The sequence below is a fragment of the Patiria miniata genome, unplaced genomic scaffold (assembly GCF_015706575.1).
Source record: "Patiria miniata isolate m_02_andy unplaced genomic scaffold, ASM1570657v1 HiC_scaffold_13, whole genome shotgun sequence".
NCBI classification, from domain to species: domain Eukaryota; kingdom Metazoa; phylum Echinodermata; class Asteroidea; order Valvatida; family Asterinidae; genus Patiria; species Patiria miniata.
The window spans coordinates 7,979,565-8,001,912 of NW_024037051.1; the positions used below are offsets into that span (position 1 = coordinate 7,979,565).

General features: G+C 39.8%; 2 protein-coding genes across 2 annotated transcripts in view; one reads left to right on the forward strand and one right to left on the reverse strand.

Annotated features, from left to right (window-relative positions):
• Window positions 1–1,790: 1,790 nt before the first annotated feature.
• Window positions 1,791–17,493, reverse strand: LOC119721190 (DEP domain-containing protein 7-like). Its single transcript, XM_038191096.1, has 15 exons — window positions 17,400–17,493; window positions 16,321–16,535; window positions 15,467–15,567; window positions 14,591–14,668; window positions 14,399–14,494; window positions 11,821–11,928; window positions 11,173–11,265; window positions 10,563–10,655; window positions 9,811–9,906; window positions 9,406–9,560; window positions 8,247–8,412; window positions 6,635–7,001; window positions 5,741–5,942; window positions 4,511–4,676; window positions 1,791–1,975 (listed from the first exon to the last, which is right to left on the reverse strand). Exons 1-15 carry the CDS (start codon window positions 17,482–17,484, stop codon window positions 1,915–1,917), a joined length of 2,082 nt encoding a protein of 693 aa, XP_038047024.1. The 5' UTR covers window positions 17,485–17,493; the 3' UTR covers window positions 1,791–1,914.
• A 299-nt stretch (window positions 17,494–17,792) lies between these two features.
• Window positions 17,793–22,348, forward strand: part of LOC119721191 (synaptotagmin-7-like) — a 32,966-nt gene continuing 28,410 nt past the window's right edge. Inside the window, 2 exon segments of the mRNA XM_038191097.1 lie at window positions 17,793–17,957; window positions 19,575–20,205. Coding sequence (XP_038047025.1) covers window positions 20,175–20,205 — 31 coding nt within the window. The 5' untranslated portion in view covers window positions 17,793–17,957; window positions 19,575–20,174.

The window sequence follows — 22,348 nt, forward strand, 5'->3', positions numbered from 1 at the left end:
TATTCTCAGTCGTTTTACGCTGGCTGAAATCGGAGATAGACGCCGGCCTGATGGGCCACATTGGCTCGGGACCGACTTTACTTTTACTTTTATAAGGAGTAATGGAACGTTGATATTCCAAGGAAACAAGTCATAGAAAAGTCACGGAATCCTGCACAAGCCATACGTGATGTGTAATATTTTGGGTAAAGGAAGTGGCATCCCTTCCCGCAGTGTAATGACTGGCCAGCGTATGATGCCAAAACAGCGTAGGTGGTCATGGAAAGCCGAAATTAAGTCCGAATTAATTTTGAGATTCAGTCCGCAAAATAGATTCTTTTTCTTAAATTGCTATTTTTCCAGCAGTACAAAATGTATTCAAGTTTTAAATGAGACATCAACCAAAAAAAAAATTGGCAGTAGTTTACAATTTCAAATTATTGTGTCAGACAATAATTTCGTTCTCGCAGGGTAGGTTGGCTCCTGCCCCCCAGTCAGTATCGAATCAGTTTGTACCCAAAATAAGTACCTTTTTTTTCCAGAGGGTTGCAGTCGTCCAAACAAGGGTACAAAGAGATTTTTTTTGGAATAAAACATAAAAAGTTAAAAATGTATTAACAGGAAAACAAATTGAACTCGTTGAAGAGCAAAAAGGAACGCAACTTTAACTACTGTAGAAGAGTAGTGAGTCTGGTCAGTGTACTGCAAAACCAAAAAACTAGGAAATCAAATAAAATTGTACCAAATAAATCCAAATCCAGATGTAACTTTTTATTGTTTTAAACCCTCTTATTTACATTTCAAATAGTGGGTTTTTTTCTCGCCAAAATTAAACTATTCATAACACGACTGTGAGCGAGAGTTTGTGGCACTAAATGGGCCGACAGAAATAATGCTGCTTTCTTTTACATACATTTTTCAAATCTGGAGATGAAATTATTAAACCTGTTACAGAAAGTTGACTGTATTATTTTGTTCATAAGCCCAGACATGATACAGCTCAATTTTGTGATGTACCAAGCAAAACATGTTGCATGCATTAGTACTGAGAACAGGTCACAACAAATATACATTGCTTGACATTTCGCTTATAATTTTTTAACCAAGCAGCTCATATAATATTTCCTGGTGTATGAATAACACACAAGTACACATTGATTTATACAAATCTTGATCTCTCATTGTTACCATTGTTACCATTAAAGACATCTCGCAAAACCAGAAAAAGGAAAAGCATAATTGAGAAAGAAATGAAACTTGTATACCTAATTTGAGAAAACGGGTTAAATAAAAACATGTTTCTGAATAGGCAATTAACGTAATTTTGTTTTTACAAGTCAATATTAATTTGTATCCCCCCCCAAAAAAAAAATTCATTTTTTTTTACCCCAAAACAAAATCCCCTTTGAAGTAAATAGTGTTTAATTCCTAGTGAATACATAATTGGTTTCTATATATAAATACGTATATACAAGTAGACTTAATACTTTGGCATTGAAGAATATAGTTTTTTTTTTTAAGGGTATCAGCTAAAGATTGTCAAAAAGATCTAAAAAAAAAAAAAAAAACTTAAAGAAATGGAAATTTTTCGAGGTTGAAAACTGACACCTGCCCAAGCAATAGCCAATACATATGCCACAGTTTGTTTACATGCTTGTTTATTCGAGCTTGGTGTTAATAAAGCATGACATCATTAAGTTTCAAATCCATAGAAAAGTCAGTGGCAGCCTAATTTTGTTACCAAGGTAAATCAAAACTTCACTCAAATTAATTTTCTAGCAATCAACTGGACTGTACATTCAACTGGCAGCCTAATTTTGTTACCAAGGTAATTCAAAACTTCACTCAAATTTATTTTCTAGCAATCAACTGTAGTGTACATTCCCTCCAATTTCTCCAATGTTTCTCCAATTTATTGCCACTCAAAAGTGAACTTTACTTCTTTTTCTCAGTGTGTGTGATCATCTTTGTTGAGAATCGGTTACAGCTGGTTGCACTGTTCAAAAGAAAAAAAAAAAAAAGATCCAAAACAATTGGTGTGTAAAGTGTGATATAAATTTTTTTTGTGGGTTCCGTTGGTCCAATTTGAATTTTGAAGTAATCTAATCTTCAGGTTATCAGATACTCTCTATCAGGTAATCAGACGTGTCAGTGACAAGCTATGGGCTCTGTGCGCAAACAACAGAGGGAGCTTTTTTACCACATTCAAGATCGCAGTGGACGGGACACACCACAACTTATTTTATTCTGAATGTGCACATAGCCACAGTGTCTTTACGTGAGCATCATGCGTTGTCGGCAAGCGTTCAAATGTGTCTCCCAGTGGTCTCCCCCAAGTCTCACTTTCTTATCGTTGAGAGGGTACTTGTGCGACTGAGCTGTGACTGACTTAATTAAAAATCTGCTCTATAAGGCCTAAAAAAAAAAAAATAGTCGGTCTCTGGTCAGATAACGCGTTTTTCGGTTTTTTTTTTGTCTTTTTTTTTTTCAAGCTTGTATTATACAGTCAAGGTGGGTACTATTTTGCTTTTTTGGTATCCTCATTATACATTGGTGTCCTCCATAATTTGCCTTGGTGCCCTGTATCATTTGCCTTGGTGCAATTTCCCCATTCCTTGGTGCTCCTTGGTACAAATATTTGAGGAGGCGTGGCAATAGAGGGCGCTGTTGTAGCTTCCGTGTTAATTTGAAAGAAAAAAAAAGGTTGACGCGCATGATTAAAATCGACAAGCGGGCTGACCAGAGACCGAGTATTTTTTTTTTTTTTTGCCTAATTTGCAAAACTACCGCTGATGGAGATGAGAAAGGCCAACTTTAATGGTAGCATTATTTTTGCATGTGTATGATTGCAGTGTAGCTTGATCTAGTCGGTAGTGTGAAGGCTGTGCATTGCCAATGACCATTTTATAAACAGCGCACAGAAAGTACTAGTGAATAGCAGCACTATCTGTAAAAATGAGTCGAAGATTATTAGTTCTCAAAGGTAATATACAACATAAAATGGATGGATTTGGGGGTTAGTGTTTGAGGGTGAATATTGTTACAATGACCTGTGACTGACTCAAAGCCAGAGTCCATCATTTGCAGCCATCCAAAATGTAACTGGCGTAATTATTGTTGAAAAACATACTTGGTTGAAAGATAGTAAGGGGACTAAACTCCCTGTGAAATTATTCGAAATGGCAAGCTGTCATTCTGAAGAAAACTAAAGGAGGCCTTTCCAACGGTGCGTGCGTCTTAAGAAGCACTGTTGGAAATTTCCGTTAGTAGTTCGTTATTTTATTCGGCGAAGCGCGCGCAAGCGTTGACACGACGCACACGCGCGCACGGTTGCTATAACTCGTCGGAACAGTGCGTGACATCGCGTAGCTGCAATCGGCTCAGTGAGAACGTGTCTCAGACGCTGAATTCAGGCCCAATTCAAAACACGATTCAGCAACTTTTGATTTGAAATTGAGATCTAAGAATGTTGTTTTTCTCGAAATATACAGCTGAAGCTGAGCTGAAACTTCATCAGGTTAGTTGTTCAGCACCATTCTTTAGATTTTGAGCACTGTTGTTGCTTCAAACGAACACAATGCACAAATTACAAATGATGGACTTTACCTTTAAAAATCTGCTCTACAATTTGCATCACTACGGCTGATGGAGATGGGAAAAGCCAACTTGAATGCGAGCAATATTTTGCATGTGTATGTAGCTTGATCTAGTCAGTTGTGTTAAGGTTGTGCATTGCCAAAGACCTTTTTACAAATAGTGCACGGAAAGTGCGGGTGTATTGAAGGGCTATCTGTAAAAGTGAGTCGTAGATTATTAGTTATTTTATGGCAAATATTGTTACACTGACCTGTTTAAAGTTTTGTTTATAGATACTGGGAAAAAAAACAAGAAAAAATGTTCTTTTTTGTAGTCTGGTTCCCTGACCTTACTTCAGATGAAACATAATTTATAGAAGTTGGGGAATTGTCAAGCCAGGGAACCAGACTAGCTGACTTGCACCCAGTTACAGATGTGTAACAGATTGCATCAAAATGTGAACCAACTAAATCTGGTATAAAATTGGGGGCAGTATTTGAAAAAATGTTGTTTTTTTCCAACGATGGTCGGCCGACCATCGTCGGAAATTGATACAAAAATTCCACTTTTCACGAAAATGACAGCACACCAAGTGTTACATTTTCACAGGATGCACTTTGACACTCTTATTCACTTACAGTCAAGTAAGGCATTTCATAATAATTTGGTAGTTTTGTTTTCTGATGTTTACAACTGTTGTATATTACATGTATCTTTAAGCTAGATAAACTTGCTGCCATTTCTGCACTTGTTAGAGCAACTGCACAATTTATGGGCAGAGCAGATGTCTAAGCACTATTCCGCCAGTATGATCAATTTGAGGAAAAATGAAGCCAAAAATGCGACAGTGCCTTCCAATGAAATCTCACCTGCTTTTATAAAGCACTACTGCAAAAAAACAAAGAGGAAGCTAGCTACACCACACTACAGCATATTGGCAAAGTGCTTATCGTACACTTTTGGGTGGTGTTTCTTCAGGTCGTGTAGATGCTGCCTCTTGTCCTTCAGTGGTATCTTGACGTCGTCGATGATGGCGTTGGTCAACTCGCGGAGTGCTGCGTCCGTTCCCAATGTGCGTTGTTGGTGATACTGCTGCGGTGTCACTCTGATGCAGCAGGAGTCTGTGGGGACGGGAAATTGAGATAACAAGTGTCATTTGAGGAGATATAGTTTATCTTGCTGGCAAATTCTTCTTAGGAGCATCACACTCCTAATTTCCTAAGAATTAACTCTTTGACCATGCAATGGAACTGATTGCCCTTGACAAAACTATGATGCACAGATGACGTCAAGCTGATGTACAGTCGATCACCTTTATAACAAGGTCCTTTGGACTTTACCAAAAACCTTGTTATAATAGGTACCTTGTATTATCAGTAATGGAAAACAAAGAAAAACAAACAAAACAAAGCCTTTGGGCCTAACATTTTCCTGGTTATAAGCAGGATGTTGTATTATCAGTGCTCTTCTTATCAGGGTTCGACTATATAACTTATCTTTCCAAGTTGATGTATATAATTGCTTTCAATTTATTACCCCTTTTCAATGAAGTTTTTGTCTTTTGTAGTTTGACTTTTAACAATGTTTTTCAATTTCAAATATCCCACATTAAAAGTCTTGGCAAGGAAATCTGCTTGCCTGAAGTTTAGGTTGAGTATTTTTTTTTTCATTTAATCCTCTAAAAGATCATCATACGTGCAAAGCCCATGCCAGCTGCTTAAAGATGTCCTTCAGCCAATGCTTATGAGCTCCGTGCACAAGTACCCCCCCAACAGTAAGAAAGGAAGAGTTGGGGGAGACCACTGAGAGGGACATTGGAACGCATTGCTGCCGACGCCTGACGCTCACGCAAAGACACTATGGCTTTGTGCATACACGTGTGAACCAGTATGTACGTGTTCTACAAAACCCCTGAGGACCGACACACAAAGGGAGAACAACAGATCCTTTCAGTCCTCGGGAGTTGGGTCTTTTGTTGGAAACGGTCCTCTGTAGTAAGTTTGTGTGCTTAGTCTATGGGAGAGTGTTATATTACAGGGACAAAGGGAAACACAAAGCATTGTCCTCGAGGGTGTAGTAAATCAAGACTGTATGCACATGCAGTGCGTTGTCCACTGGGCTCTCGAAAGTGCTCAAACAGCGCCCTCTCTTGTCGCCTACGGAGCTCAGTGAAAGAGAAACCCACCTCTGCTTATGTCTCGGTGGCCAGCCTTTAACCGTGCTATTCTTCTCTGGGCCGTCTCCGCTACGAGGTGTGGCACCTTGCAGATGCGATCCATGCAATCCATCATGAAAGCCACCAGGTTCTTAGCTTGGACCGGGGACACGATCTTACCCGGGATGATGGCCGGTGTGAAGGAGGTGATCACCGTGATGCGGTTGTCAATCTGTGGGAAGGGGCAAGGAGGGGTTAGGGTCATATAGTGGTTGTGCTTCAAAAGAAGTGGGTGTTCAGTGGTCCAGAATTACAAACAGAAGTTGTGCCAATATCCTAGTTTGAATGGAATGCATGTTACTCCATGTGTTATGATTGGAACGGCAACAGATTCAGTGAATGGTTCTTCTATTTTTTGAAGAATGTGCTTATATGCAATCAATATTTTATCAACAATTTGACAATCTTTGGAACATTTCATGTGTCTTCTCAAAAATATTTTAATTCACCTTATCGAGCTCAAAGGCCAAAATGCAATCAGTGTTTTTTTTTTTTTTTTTTAAGGTTGTTAGGTCTTATTACCTGTGATACATACATATATCAAATCGCATGAAAGAGGCCTCCAGTATCTCTAATTAATTTGAACAATTTCGCAACCGGTATGACTCCACAAACAGCGAATCCTAACTCAATCATTCAAAGTTGTTGCCATTAAGATTCAATTTGCAAAATAGGGTATGATGCTTGAAATTCAACTAGGTGATGATAGTCTAATACATGTACTGCTTTTCCGAGGAATTACTGTGCTTTGATGGAAATAAATGTGCAATATTGTACAGACAGGCCTTCAATCAGTTGGAGAGTTTCCATGGCTCAATTTGGTGATATTAAATCTCTTAAATTGAAAGCAGTATGGATGAATACCTCATAGCTTAACTTGACGGCAGTTTTTGAGCTAGCCGAGGCCATGAACCGAAGCAGTTTCTGCAGTTCGTCCCTGTCTTTGGCTTCCAGCATCACCAAGACCAACTGGGCCAACTCGATAGCCCTGGAGGTCTTCCCCCGAGCGATGGACCCCAGTATGGCCATCAGTATCTCCTGGAGCTCCGGGGGAACCAGCGGCCGCCGGCGCTCCGTGATGTGATTGGACAGCGTCTGGAAGAGGAGGAGCTTGCGGGCGTGGACCGCGGACTGGGATTGGCTGTTGTTGGCGCTGAGGAAGCTGTCGGTGATGGTGGAGCTGTCTCGGTGTGACCGCAGGCAGGCCAGGGCTGATGATAGCCACTGATCCCTGGGAGATAGAATCACAAGGAGTTGAGATTATGGTCGGACACTGTACATTTTTATCTGGGAGCAAAGGATGTCCTGATATTGTAGTCAAATCCATCCTTACAGGTGCTTAACCAGTTCGCGTTGGAGGACGTGATAACACCCACTGGCTGTTTTAATACACAGGCACGGTTGGCAGGTCAAGACGTCAAGATTGCCTCGACTCGCCTCCGGGTGACGTCTTAACACGCTAATCCCTCGTGTCTTTTGTACACACACGAAGTCTGTGGAGGCGGACTGTGTGTTGATCTTGAACTGGCCGTTGTGCACGGCCTATGGTTGTACAATTTACGCTCCAGTGCACACCCCAGAGTACTGAAACATGTGAGGTTTCAGCAAGAAATATCGTACAAATGCTGTTGAAATGACTCTTGCGAATCAGTATTTGTGGCATTTGGCTATATATCAGAAGTTGGCTGAAAAATTTTGCCTTTTGCGAAATTCTGAATTTTCGGCAAAAATAATCGAAGTGGTTAAAAAGACCACCACAAGTCATCCTGTCCGAAATCAAGTTGTATGTATTCTTTTGTTATTGTTCGTCTCATGTTATTGTGACCGGACTTGTTAATGAACTTGCAATGGACTTGACTTCAACACCAGAATGTCCTCAGTACAACTTTTGTACTATACGTACGTTTCTGATTTTCTGAAGGAATGTGAAGCTTTGCATGTGAAAGCACAAAGATGATTTTGCTTTTTCATTTTGTGCAACTAGCAGACTATTTTGTGTTTGTTTCAGTGTTTTATTTCATTCTCTGAACACGGACATGTGGTCTTGGCTGAAACGCTTCTCCGACTCCTTTCAGCCAACAGGCAATAATAATTACAAGCGAATAATTTCACATAATAAGATGGTAAATCCCATCACTACTTCAATAAAATATTCTTGGAAAGAGTTGAATATAATTAAGTTGCAAAACTTTCTGTTTATCCTCAACGGAATGCACATTTGTACAGTTTACAAATTCCAAACTGCAAACCATTTCTTTAGTGTTTTAATCTTTAATAACATTGTAAATTTTCCACACAAAAAATGAAAGAAATGAGGTGATCTATATGTATGTCAGAAAAAGGCAATAAAAATTTCTCAATTGTTTTCACTTTATTTTCAGATTTTAAACTATTTTAAGAGAACCAGAAGAACAAGATTTGCTAGTAAAAATGGTTAAGAAAAATAGTTGACTTTACAGTGATGATTGAGACATACCGAGTTGCTTCTTGATGATTGCTGTTCCCCCTCTTGATAGCACTCCCACTGGAAAAACTGGGCACTACAAAGTTCTCTGTGCAGGACAGGATATCTTCCAGCATGGGTATATCCACTAATTCTAAAAGCCTCTGTATGGTTGACTCCTTCCAGATCTCATTCACATCTTTGAAAGTAGAAGAAAACATTCTGAGTCGATTGGTGCAAAGTCTCCTCACTGCTATTAATAACTTGACCCATCCTAAGACAAGAAACCACTGTAACGAGTAACTACATACATATACTCAATGAGTTATGAGTAAATAGGAATACTCAAATTCTTTCAAACTTTCCCCATAATGTCAGTGACTGAACAGATCCTAAATTGCAGTCATATGTGACCGGCTCCACAAAAAAGGGTATTATGTCGCAAAAAAGTGAAATTGAGTTATATACATGGTTGGAAAGCCCACAACGTAAGCTTTCATTTGGTATACAATAGAGCTCCATAGCTCCTTCCGTTCTTGAGATATGACAGATTTGCATATGAATTACTTCCTAGGAGTTCAAATTACACAACTGAGAAAACAGGCTTTGAAATAGCTGGCTTTGTTGTAGAACAACAGAACGATGCACACAAAATGGTTGTTTTTTCCACTTTGTTCATCAAAATCAACATTTCTGTGGATGAAACCTGAAACTGTAGGTAGTAAAGATGTCATTCATGACAAAAAATGAAAATCACATTTTGACAAATGTTGACCCTCTCAATATTGAGCAGGTCATTACACGATTGTGCACAGCGCGACTTAATACCCTTTTTTGTGGAGCCGGTCACATATGATTGGCTGCTTTTGAGTAATGAGTCACTACATGTACTCAGTGAGTAGTGAGAAACCATAGGTAATCACCAAGCTCTGCTTTCAGGCTATCCCGTGATGACACTGATTGGACATATCCTATATCACAGTCGTATGATTGGCTGCTTTTGAGTATTGAGTCACTACATGTACTCAGTGAGTAGTGAGAAACCATGTGTACTCACCAAGCTCTGCTTTCAGGCTATCCAGTGATGACACTGATTTGACAGACCCTACATTGCAGTCATTCGATTGGCTACTTTTGAGTAATGAGTCGCTATAACATACTCAGTGAGTAGCAAGAAACCATGTGTACTCACCAAGCTCTGCTTTCAGTCTATCCCGTGTTGACACTGATTGGACGGACCTTACATCACAGTCATTCGATTGGCTACTTTTGCCGCTACTCGTCGATTTGGTCTCACTTTGCTGGGACACCTCTGAAGTAATGCTGGCTGTCTCTAGATCCTTATTTCTGAGTATATAAAGAAAAGGTAGCCCCAAAATAATGGATAGTATTTTGCAATGTAAATGTACATGACCAGCCTTACGAAACTTGTACAATTAAGCTCATGCTGAAAAGTCAACTTGACTCATTCTGAGAAAAAAAATATCAAGTGAGGTTATTTTGCTGACACTGTCGATATTTAAGGTTTTGTTGGGTTTGGCCTGGTTTTTCCTGCACTAGGCAGATTGTTTTTAGAATAAAATAAAACACAACTGACCTTGTTTCCGGCCGCTTCCCGATTCGGAAACTGCCAATGCTCCTTCTACTTTTCTTGTATTCAGGTTGCGACAGGGACTCCTGTGAACCTGCATCACTGCACCAGCAATGTCCAGGGGAAAAATGAGAAAAACATCTTATTGGACAGGCAGAAAGGAGTCAAGAAATGAAAATGAAATTTCATTGAAAGGGATCTAGATTTTAAAAACAACATTTTGTCGCGTCAGTGCAACAAGGTCGTAACTCCATTGTGCAACAAAATCGTATCTCGCGCGAATACGCTCCGTGCAACAAGGTCGTATCTCGACGTCCATTGAGTTTGCATGTACATCCAGGTTATTTTAAGTGCGATACGACCTTTTGACATTCTGAAACATGGGTTTCATTTACGGCCAATCTTGGGAGATATGACCTTGTTGCACGGACATGATGATTTCATTGTGGTATGATGGAAATATGCCGCACGTGCAAAATGTAACAAGAAAAAGACAATGAATATTCTCCCGCAAGATTTTATCGAAGGAATCGAGTACTGAGTATACATTGCTTATAAAATTGTGTAAAATACTGCCCTGCAGCAATGCACGCCAAGCATAAATTAGCTGAAAACCAATCACAAGCAATATACAGCATATAACATTTTAGCTGATAAATTGTTTCCATCGTAAGCAAATTAGTGTGCTCGCAAGTTTCATGACAATGGCCCCCAGTACCAAGACACAAGGCTGGTATTCCGTAACAGTCTTCACTTACTTTGATTCTATCTTGTGCTTGCCCAGTCTGAAGCTAGCTCTTCTCTTGTCCCCGGACTGAGGGATACTCTCAACTGACCCACTAATATTGTAACTGTAAAAAAGATAAAGGAACAATGGGCTTATGGGGAGTCAGGTTGGCGTAGTGGTACTTTCCTCGCCTTCCACCGCTGTGACCCGGGTTCGAATCCCGCCTGGGCCAATATGTGGATTGGGTTTTCAGTCCCTGCCTGATTCCGTGGGTTTTCCCCAGAATATTCTTCTGGGCTTTTCCTCCCACCTCTAAAACTGTAACTTCTTCTCATTGTCTTCTCTCCACAGGTTTCTTCAGGCTTGCGAGCTACAGTGCCTAGGGCGCTTTTGAGGAATCCTTGGTTTCATTACCAGAAATAATTAATAATAATAAAAATAATAATAATAATAATACTGAGGCTGAATAATTTCTCTGAGCTTGGTACATCAACTGAACTGCTCACATTTTTTGAATAGTCCAATTGATAAAATGCTTTTTGGATATTCGGTTGAGAATCGAATATTTGAATTGTTTGTATACTCGGCACAGCTGTACCCCTTTTTGTGACACTCTGCAATTGCAAGAAAATCCAGCAAACCTGTTCTCTGTCTTGAGTCGTCCCAACCCAAAACTGTTCCGTTTACGTTTCTTCTTTTCCACCGGTGTGTCTAAGTGATTTCCTTCATCCTTCCTGCAAGTATGATAAAAAGATTTTCATTAAAAAAATACATGTTCGATGCGAAGAGAAAACGTTTATTTGGTTTGTGCTGATTTAACTGTTGTAGTCTCTAAAAAAAAAAAAATATTACAAAAATTAGGACAAACAATTTATATTTGTGGAGTGCCGTGGCCTCGTGGTTAAGGGCACTGAATTCGTGGTCTGCGGGTAATTCTGCAGGTTGTGGGTTCGAGTCAAGCCCGGGGTCATGGTGCGTGTGCCCTTGGGCAAGGCACTTTGTCAGTCATTGCTTCTCTCCACCCAGGAGTAAATGGGTACCTGTGAGGGCAGAGATGGTTATTGTGATTGATTTAGCTTGCTTGCGCCTAACAGGCAGCATCCAGCTGTATACTCCCCAGGGAGCTGAGATGGTATTTAGAATGTTTAATTGGTCCAATGATCAGGGGTAATAATAATACTGTTAAAGTGCTGTGATTTAGTTTACTAAAAAGAGCGTTCTTAAATGCCGATTATTATTATTTGTAAGATAGTAACCGCTGATGTCAGTGTTGATAATTTCTCACTAACCTCGACAATACTTCTGCTTTCAATTTGCCCAGCCCAAAGCTAGATCTCTTTTTCTTCTTGCGTTCGAAGAGGTTGGTGAAACCCGACCCACCGTCATTTTCGTCACATCTGGAAAATGTGTAGTAGTGAATGAAGTCTTAGGCAGAACAAAACAATTTTGTTTTTCAATTTGAGTCACAGTTTTTCTCTCCCCAGCAAAGGATGCACGACAAACAGAAGACTCTAATTGTCTCAAAAGATAGAATTTTTGTTTATTTCCTAAAGCTTGTTCAAAATTAGCACCAGATTGCAACTAAAAGTAAAAAAAAAATATTGGCGTTTTTTGCTGTAAAGCAGTACTTCCATGGATACTCATCAGGAAATCATAGGACTGCAACTGCATGTACGGTAGGTCTTCTGGCAAACATTTGCTGGTTTTTTTTCTTCAAATTGAAAAGATATTATGAATGTTTAAAGCTACTGCAATTAAAATTTCAAACAATTATCAGTGCTCTCATCTGTATATCTTTCCAGTGTCTTAAAGGGAATATACAACATTTGCAAACCGAGACAAATAAAACTACCAAGTTTTTACGAAATATCTTACTAGGATATTAGTAAATGACAGTCTAACTCATCCTGTAAAATTATGGCACCTGGTGTTAAGTCATTTTCAAGAAAATGGTATTTTTGTATACATTTCCAACGGTGGTCGGCTGACCACCGTTGGAAAAAACTAACTATTTTTTCAACTACTGCTCCAAATTTTGTTTGCTATTGGTTACATGTTCATGAACAGGTGCAGGCCAGCTAGACTTATTCCCTTACCTTACAATTTCCCGGCATCTATAAATTGATCCATTTTATCTTTAGTAAAATCAGGGAACCAGACTACTTGAACATTTTGTTTTTCTTGGTTTCTCCAGCACTTTCGAACACAAAACATCAAACGTGTCAGTGTAACAATATTTGATCTATAAAAAAAGTAAGACTGCTGCAAACTGCTTACTGACTGGGTGGACCTGAAATATATAAATCTAAAAATTAATGTGGCCTGACGTTGCGAACTTAGCAAGTTCTTCTTCAGAGGCTAAAACAGAAATGACAGAGGTACATACATTAACATGGGAGTGCACACAAACATGCAGGGATGAAAGAAGAAACACAAAAGGAGGATTAGGTGGGAAAGGTGTGGAAAGATGCAGGGGAGGGTGGATGAGAGAACAAAGAAACAAAGGGAGATGGCAAACCACAAGGGGTCTGGTATGAACAGGGGAGGGACCAGAAAGGGGAAGGATCAAAGGTCACAGGGAGTGGGAACGGACAAAAGAGTGTGGGAGTGAAGGGGGATTATGCGGGGGGGGGGGGGGGGGGGGGGGGGGGGAAACAGTATGGAGGTGGAAAGGGATGAAAGATGGGGAAAGATGGGTAAACACAAACAATGAAGACCAGGTGGATTATCTGTAACAGAAGACAATGGAGGAAGAAAAAAATTATTAATCATTTCCAAGTTGGATGTTGAGACCATGTGGTTGAATAGTTCGAAGACGATTCATCCACACTTTCTCTCTGCTGAGGCGAACTGAGTCCTTGCGATGGCCAAGAGATTCAATGCCCTGCAAAATCATATCAGAAATGGAGTGGTTAGGCAGGTTGAAGTGATGACCAACAGGGGTGTCTAGTTTCTTGGTGTTGACCGTAGACCGGTGGGCATAGAAACGCTTCTTGAGCGTATTCTTAGTCTCACCTACATACTGCACTCCACAGACCCTGCAAGAAATGAGATATATGACATTAGGGGTGTTACAAGTGATGTTACCAATGGTTCTGTGGGTAGTGACAGAAGAGTGGCCAGAAAAGGAGTCAGACTCCTGGATATGAATCTGGCAGACAACACATCTGGAACTGCACTTGAAAGTACCGTGCTGGGTGGGAGGGGATGCATCTAAGGATGGGACTTCAGCTCGAACAATCAAGTCCCGTAGATTTCGAGGACGCCTGTAAGCCAATGTGGGGCCGTTGGGGATGGCGCGGGCAAGGCGATCTGAAGTATGGAGGATATGATGATTGTCATTCGTGATTTTGCGAATGGGAGGGAGATTGGGGTGAAACGTGGTAACCAAGGGAATCATGGGTTTGGCCATGGCATCAGGGGCCTTTCCCGTGAGAGCTAGATTTCTGGGGATAGCTTTAGCTCTGGCAATGGCACGATGAACTTGGCGAGAGCTGTGACCCCTGGCCACCAAGTTGTTCCTCAGTATCTGTGTATGGCGGGAGAAATCGGAATCATTAGAACAAATTCTTCTATTTGATCTATTATACTAACCCCTCAAATAGTTCATTTCTGAAAATTACAGCAAAAGTCAATGATGTACATTTCCTTTAAACTCAAAATGTTCCTGGTGGAATGCCACAGGTGCATACAATTTTGAGATGCACTCTTTTACCCTACAATGTACGTACTGCGCACACGTAAAAGCAAAACCAACAGTTGTGTTTTAAACACAAGTCTTGTATTGTCTCTGCCCTGTCTACAGAAAAAAAAAACACCTTTCAAGTTTTATGAGTCCATCTACAAATGTTGACCTTGAAGACTTACCTATGATCATTCTTTGACTTGCCAGCACCAAAACTGTGCCTCAGTTTTTTCTTCCTATCAAAATGTGGGTAACTTTGCCCTTCATCTACGGCCGACCTGCAAGTAAATACGAGAACAACAATTACCAAATTATCCACACAAATAAACACTGTCAATTGGAAAATAATGAGTAAAGTGAAGAATTTGTATTACCTTTTCTCTGCCTGATATCTGGCCGTGTCTGACAGACGTTGACTACTTCTGTGGGTTTTGTTGACATCTCTGACAAATCTGTTCATTCAAAACAGATTAATCTCAAAAATTTAGCATTTGGCACTAAAATTTATTTAAAGTGCAACAAATATCTGGTTATCATCCGCACTGCTCCCACGTGTGTTAAAGTGAGTCAGAAGATTTTGAACAGGCATGCAACTGGGAAATCACAAAAAAAGAGGAAATTCAAATTTTTCCCAGACTTTGTACAGTGTTTTTCTATTTTTAATGGCACACATGGGAAGTAAAAAGAGGAAATCAGCTGATCCGAGGAAAAGTTGCATGCCTGTTTGAAGGATTGAGGCAGTGGTCACCCCTCCATTGAATAAATTCAAGAAATAACGGATGATTTTGGAGGATTGAGACTGTATCCCATTTTTTATATCCCTAACCCTCCAGGGTATTTTGACTAGAAACCCTGCCATGTGCAGCAACATGCAGTGTAGCAAGATCCATCAGGTCAAACGCCTCAAGGCCAAACTGCCTCAGAGTCTGTGGTCCCCGAATGCAGCAGGACACAACCGATGCATTGTTCCATGGGACTAGCTCTCATTGTCTCAGAAGTGGCCGTCTATGCACTGGTGTTGGTAGCTGAATGCATCAAAGTGCACCAGACTTTTCCCACCTGATACACTGTGTTGCGTCTGGCAGGGTTAGGGATATGGTGGCAATTTGATGATTTAGGATGGTCCCTAGACAAAGGGGCTAAGGGCTCAAATAGGGTTTTAATAAAAGATCAGTAGCTACCATGAAGAAGTGAAGTAAACACTGTTCAAAAGGTTAAACGTTTAGCACGACATCAGCAAGACAGATTACCTGTAAAACTGAGTGCTGGTATCTTGGAAGGTTGGTTTAGTATTCAGGGGTGGCTGAGATATAGTCAACACATCCTCAAATATATTCTGCTCCAGAAGTAACTGAAAAGATTAGAAACAGCAAAAGGGTTACAATTAATATACATGAATCAGCATCTCATTATTAGAGTGTCAGATGAGGCTTTGCCTTGCCCGTTTCGCATGGGAAGGCAGCTCCACCACCTGTCATGTAATCATGTTCACACTGTCAATCTTGGACGTCCTATTGTCCCTCTTTTGTTTGTACTCCAATCACAGACGTATGCTGGGAATCGTGGACGATATTTTTCTCTTTTGTTCTCTGGTATTTTTCGTCCACGGTTTGAAAAGATGAACACGCCCACGCACCCACGTTTATTCATGGTGTCAATTGACGATTTTCTTTTGTTCCTCTTCCCTTTTCCTTTGTTTGTACCTTAACTTTTTCGCAACAGCACTCATTGGTTTTGTACACGTTTTCTACTCAAGGTCGTCCTCAATTTGGTTCCTGTCCTCGATTCACTGATGATGTTGCACGTGTGTGTCCTTGATTTACACCATAAACAAACGCGCACACCCATGTATGCAATCGCGGACCTTTAATGGCATACGTGTGCAGTGAAAAGCGAGGAAATCGGCTGATCCAAAAAAAGTTGCATGCCTGTTTTTACCCCACCACTACATCATTTCTTTAAGTTGTGGGCACCAAATTGGTTTTGCGTATTGCGTTATCCATTTCAATAGCTACTTGAAGCGTATAAAATTTCAACGGATAGCGCAGTATGGATAGCACACTGCGCAATACGGATACATTGACATATGCACGTTGAATTCTACCTGACACAATTTGACAGCATTTTCCCTGGAGATGTCCCTCTCAAACCCACTCTGCTGCAAATATGGAAGCAGGACGTCTACAGCATCGGCACCGGCAAAGCACCCCTCATATCGCTTGGTTTTGGTCTTGTGCGGCTTGACGCTGACGTTATTCTGCAGGTGTTTGATGATGCTGTTCCAGCGCTGCGTGGCTCGGAATGGACCATTCATTGCACCTGCAAAACAAAATGCACTGAACAGTTGAACTTAGACTGTTGGCACTGGCAGTGGTAGGCCTAGTAGTTTTGATTTGTATATTTTATTTATTTTAAATTACGCAGTGGCTATCGTTACGGCAGGCGTAACGCATTTCCCATTTTCTATCGTTACGGTAGTACTGCAACTTTTATAAAAACATGAGAAGAAAATATAAAATTAGAAGGAAAAAAAGTGAATTTGAACGTTATGAAATTCGGACTTTATTTCCCATTTAAAAAAAATCCTCCAAAGCCTCAGGTTAGAAAAGGAAAAAAATTCGAGTGCAAAACTGAGATGCGAACCTGCAATCTCGCGGTGCAAAATCCTACCATCTATCGACTGAGCTGTCGCACTGCTCGCTAAAATGTGGGGAAACAAATAATTATATACCTGCGTGCGTATCAAAAAAGTATCGTAGAGGGCGCTAAACAACGGCTGCCGTAACGATAGCCACTTCGTTGATCAAAACAAAACAGGGGCCCTACACTTCACGATCGCCCAGTACTTAGGCTTATCATGGAGCTATAAAAAGGAGCTCCATGGGCCTATCAACAGTACTATCATGCCTATCGACTATTGTGTTACCGGCATGTGACCGGTGACAGATCGACAAGGCGACATTCGCCTGTTCGGTGGGAATCGTTCGGTGTACCGGCGGTGACGGATCGACAAGGCGACATTCGCCTGTTCGGTGTTCCTCTGTTCATGTTGACTAAAAAAATACTTCGCATTGGAATTTACATTTAAGTTTTCAATTCACTACATAATGCTATCTAGGAACTGTACGTAAATTTAAGAACCTAACGCTCATTTTAAAATTGTGAACTTTACAGTTTTATTACCAGATTCATCACCAAATTCTGATGCAGATTTCGGTAGCCAGCTGTGTGTCTCGCGCAGCGGATGTACCTTCAACAAGGTCGCCATTTTGAAATTGAATTTGCCTCGGTTTATTTGGGTCACAACATTGTCACAAACTGGTAGATTTCTTACCCCTCTGCACTATGTAAGATAAATAAATCTTAAATAAAACATAAAGGAACAAGAACCAAAATGTAAAAAGCAAATTATCAAAATGGATCAAGGTAACACGTTTCTGTTTTGGTGTAAATAAGGAATATATAAGATCTCCATAAAAGTTTTACCTTTCTATGAATAAAATGGAATGTTCCAAATTGCTCTGAACTTTTCTTCACAAAAGAGGGCGCAATTCATCGTGCGCCACAGACAAACTTTTGACATGCTAATTTGTTGCACTTGTTGCACCGCCAAAGACATGAAAGAGCGTGGTACTTGCTTTTTATGGCCACAAGTGTGTGTGGTGGATGCATGTACGAATGGGAAACACGCCTTCCTCCATGGTATGTCATGTATGTGTAAGTCCTAAGGTCATGAAGGTGGTAAGATTGTGCCAAATTTCTGACTGTGTATGTCATTTAATTTATGGCGACTTTACTTTACTTTAGTTCCCATTGGTAATGTTTTGTTCCAATCATTTTGCCAATGGCAATGAATGTTTGTCTGCAACTGCAAGGCTGCATTTAATAAATTAATTGTCAATATTGTCTTGATGTTTTTTGTTCATCATCATCATCATGTAAGCTTATGAAGTCATCATGGTAATGGAAGTTGTACTTATAGATAAACATTTAACATTCTAACTTACAGCCTAAGTAAGTTGCCTAATGAGTAATGTGTTTCACTATTATAATGCGCCATCTTGTTCACGAGGCAAGAAGAACACGCATTGATTGGAAGGGTGCATAGTCATTATGACTTGGAAGCGCCAAAGTTTTCCATTGACGATGCGCGCATACACAGCAACACTGTAAATTTGCCCTGTCGGCAAGATAACACATATTAGTTATTACCATTAATTTAAAGCACAATATTCGTCAAGCGTCCGAATTTTGCAGAACCGGGTTATATTTGTTTTCACGAACTGATGCCCGGCACAGCTAGTGCGGCACTTCTAGGGCGAACTCCGTACATTTTAGTTTTCACAAACTGACACTGATCTTAATTTCACATTTGTTTTGTGTGTGTAAGCCCACAAGTATGTAGCTGAATGGATTAAATTCATGTGAAACCTTTCAAATGTTGCCGCAACATCAGGCTTGGTTCTAGAGGCTATATTTTTTTGGGAGGGGAGGGGGAATAGCTGGGAAGGATCCAGAATTTTTTGCAAGGAGGCGTGCTGCAATGTAGACCGTTTTTTTTCCGGGCACTTAGGCCTCTGAAAATCAAAAAGTGGTGGGGGGGCTCCTACCATATTTTCAATGGGGAGCGCTGATAAAATCATTAAAAAAAATCTTTGTTTTGTGTTCTCTACTTGAATAAAATCTTCTATTTCTAAGTTTGATTTTCTAAGTTATTTTTGAGTGAATTTTCCTAAATTGATCAAAAACAAGAAAAGAACGTTAAACCTTGATGCAATATAATTGACCTATCGGGATAAAATCGCATTAGAATCATGTTAATGCAGCTTGTGAAATATCGTCCAATAACATGATACAAATGGACGCGAAACGTGCAAAATCTGAGACTAAATTATTGTGCAAAAATGCCATAGGGTTGTCTAAGGGGCGTGGCTAACCCGCAAATGGTGATAAGTCAATTTATCTGTTTAAGATTTTTAATTTTTTTTCATTTGTGACCATTCTTGTTAACTCTACTAGTATTAGGCCCCCCAAAAAATACTAATTCTGCTTCCGATTAGGCCTATAGACATGACATTTGAAAATAGGGTAGGTAAGTAGTGAAATTTAATTTTTTGGCATTTTTTGTTGTTGTGTGTACGATCATATGGAGGTGTCTGCGTGTAGTCAAGGGTAATAGGTAGTAATTGATGGATTTCATTTATTTCCCCTCATTTTTTCCCAAAGAAAATTAGGGTAGGGGCTGTCAAAATAGGGTAGGTAGGGTAACCCGAAGTTTTGCCTTATCTGAACCAGTCTGTAAAAAAAAAATAAAAAAAAAACAGTTTTGTATTTTCCGATTTTCTTTTTTAATTGCAGGCCCAGCTTTGACTGAGTTTCCTTTGTTAACCTGTTTTAATAACAGATTAATGGCTCCGTCAGCAGCTGACTATCCAATGACAGTTCTGCATGAACAACCTCCACTGGTATAATCAGCTCTTCTTTCCTGCACCAGTAATTTTTAATGAAAGGAAAAGGCACTTAACGCTTCCAGGCTAGCACACTGTTCACAAAGCAAATAATGGTGTAAATTAGCTGAAACTCATGTACATGTGTATGTACCTGCATTTTAAACACTTTGGCTACAAATGCACCAAAGATTACTACCAGTAGATTTTCCAAACCTGTACTGGTTTTGCTGATTACTTTGTGAGCACTTGTAGTTTGCCCAGAACCTCCATGTATGCGTACATGTATGTGCTTCATCGAACTTCCATGTACATGTACCAAGTCTGCTCTACACAGTTCGGCTTTTGATATTTCATCACTTTTTCATGGCTGACTTCTCATCGTGGAGTTATCACTTTCTCGTGGAAAGTTTGCAAGTTTTTGACTGATTATGCTGGAGTATGATGGACGGTTCCTGTTGATCGTGTGACTGGACTATATGTACATAGGTGGAAAACGAGGCGGGGCAACATGCAAGAAGAACCAGCAAATTATGAGGAAGGTATGTGAAATGTTATCCAGTCATATACCAAACAGCTGTTGTACCAGGTGGTGCAAAAAGAAGGAAACCCACATTTGTCAGCAATTTTCACCTACTTACTGAGCATATTTCAAAAGTTCTATTTATAGTGGTATTACAATATTGATCTTTAAACCTAAGTGATGCAAAAATGATTGCAAAAGCATATTTGTCTCCGAGATATGGTAGTTTAAACCTGTTTGTCCGCGGACGGCTTTATTCCATCCGCTTGACTGAGCTGCAAAGCTTGATTTGAAGACAAAAAAAACCACTACACTAGACTTACGTATAGACAACAGTGAGTTTGGTGACTTGTTCAAATGAGCATAATTAATAACATTATTTGTGCGATTTTGTTAAAGCTATAGTCCATCATTTGCAGCCATCCGAAAAGTAACTGGCGTAATTATTGTTGAAAAACAAACTTGGTTGAAAGATAGTAAGGGGACTAAACTCCCTGTGAAATTATTCTTTCTGGGAAGCTGTCATTTTGAAGTAATCAACAAAAGAAGGCGTCTTAAGACGCACAGTAGGAAAACTTAAATTAGTAGTTTGTTTTGTTATTTGGCGAAGCGCGCGCAAGCATTGGCACGACGCACATGCACGCGTGGTTGCTATGATTCGTCAGATCAGTGCGCGACGTCGCATAAAGCTGCAATTCAAAACAATTCAAAACATGATTCAGTAACTTTTGATTTGAAATTGAGATCCTAGAATGCTGTTTTTCTCGGAATATACAGCTGAAGCTTAGCTGAAACTTCATCAGGTTAGTTGTTCAGTATCCTTCATTAGATTTTGAACACTTTTGTTGCTTCAAACGAACAAAATGCACAAATTACAAATGATGGACTATATCTTTAAAGATTTTTTTTTTCACCACGTATTGTTGAAGAGCCATACTTCACTACATTATGAAAAAAAAAAGTTCAAATAAGTGAAGTACATGTAGGTACAATGCAGGTTGAAATTCCTGTCAAAAAGTGGGTTTCCTTCTTTTGCATCACCCTGTAGCTTGAAGTTTGGTGAATCCAACAAGATCCAAAAGTTGGAACAAAAGGTTTTCTGTTCACTGCTCAGATCAGCAAAATTCAACAGAAAAAGAAATTGCCAGTGGACCTTGATGGATTTACTGGTGTGCATACATTTACAGGTTCCAGTAGTGTGGGAACCAGTCCTTATTGAACTATAACACGAGTACTGGGGTACCAGTGAAAAAACCCAACCCCAAAATTCAAATCCGGGAAGTTGTCTGAGCTTTATTGTGTAAAATGTGACTTTTTGCAAGCAGCATCTCTCACGTTAATATGCACATAAATGTGAAATCTGATTTGGTTTTCCATGTTGCCTGGTTTTCATTTTGAAAATTCCTCTCAAATGACATTCATTCAAAACCTTTCTTTTTCATTGTCTGAAAAGTTGCTAAGTAATTTGTAAAGTTGGTTATGGGTACCAGTTTCCATAATGTGGACGGGTTCCTTATGTCAACGGTGGGATACCGGTACCTGGGTACCCAGTAGGTTTAGGGAAATAAGCAGATCTGAGTTTTTTTTAATCAAAAGGTGCTACATTTTTGAATTATTATTTAAAGTAACCTGTTGACACCATTTGTAAATTAACTCCCAGGTTAACGATGAATATTCCAACTTCTGAAATTTGGGGTTAGAAATCCAACTAAATGTAACCAAGATTGTTTGCCCGTTACATGACAAGTACACGCCCAGTCAAGTTGCCACTGGACTTTCCCTTTATTTTATATATTTTATTTCTCCCCCCCCCCCTTTTTTTGGAGGTTGTCACTATCAACGTTTGGGTGACGATGCAATGTCAGTCAACCTAGGAGAAGACTGCCCCTTTAACAAAATGTACACATCATGCCATGGAAATTGGAAAGTTGCAACATTGTACTTGTATACATGTATGTACACATACGTGTTTTGTACAAATGCCAATATTCATCAGCCTGTTGCACAATGTACGTACATTTGTACATGTACACGTATGGGATGTACTGTACATGTTCTATATTAATTATGCACTTTTCGGTTTGTTATGTGAACTGCCACTACACACTTGTTCCATAATTGTGGGGACCACACACCTGATGAGCAATAGCTACCGGTATTAT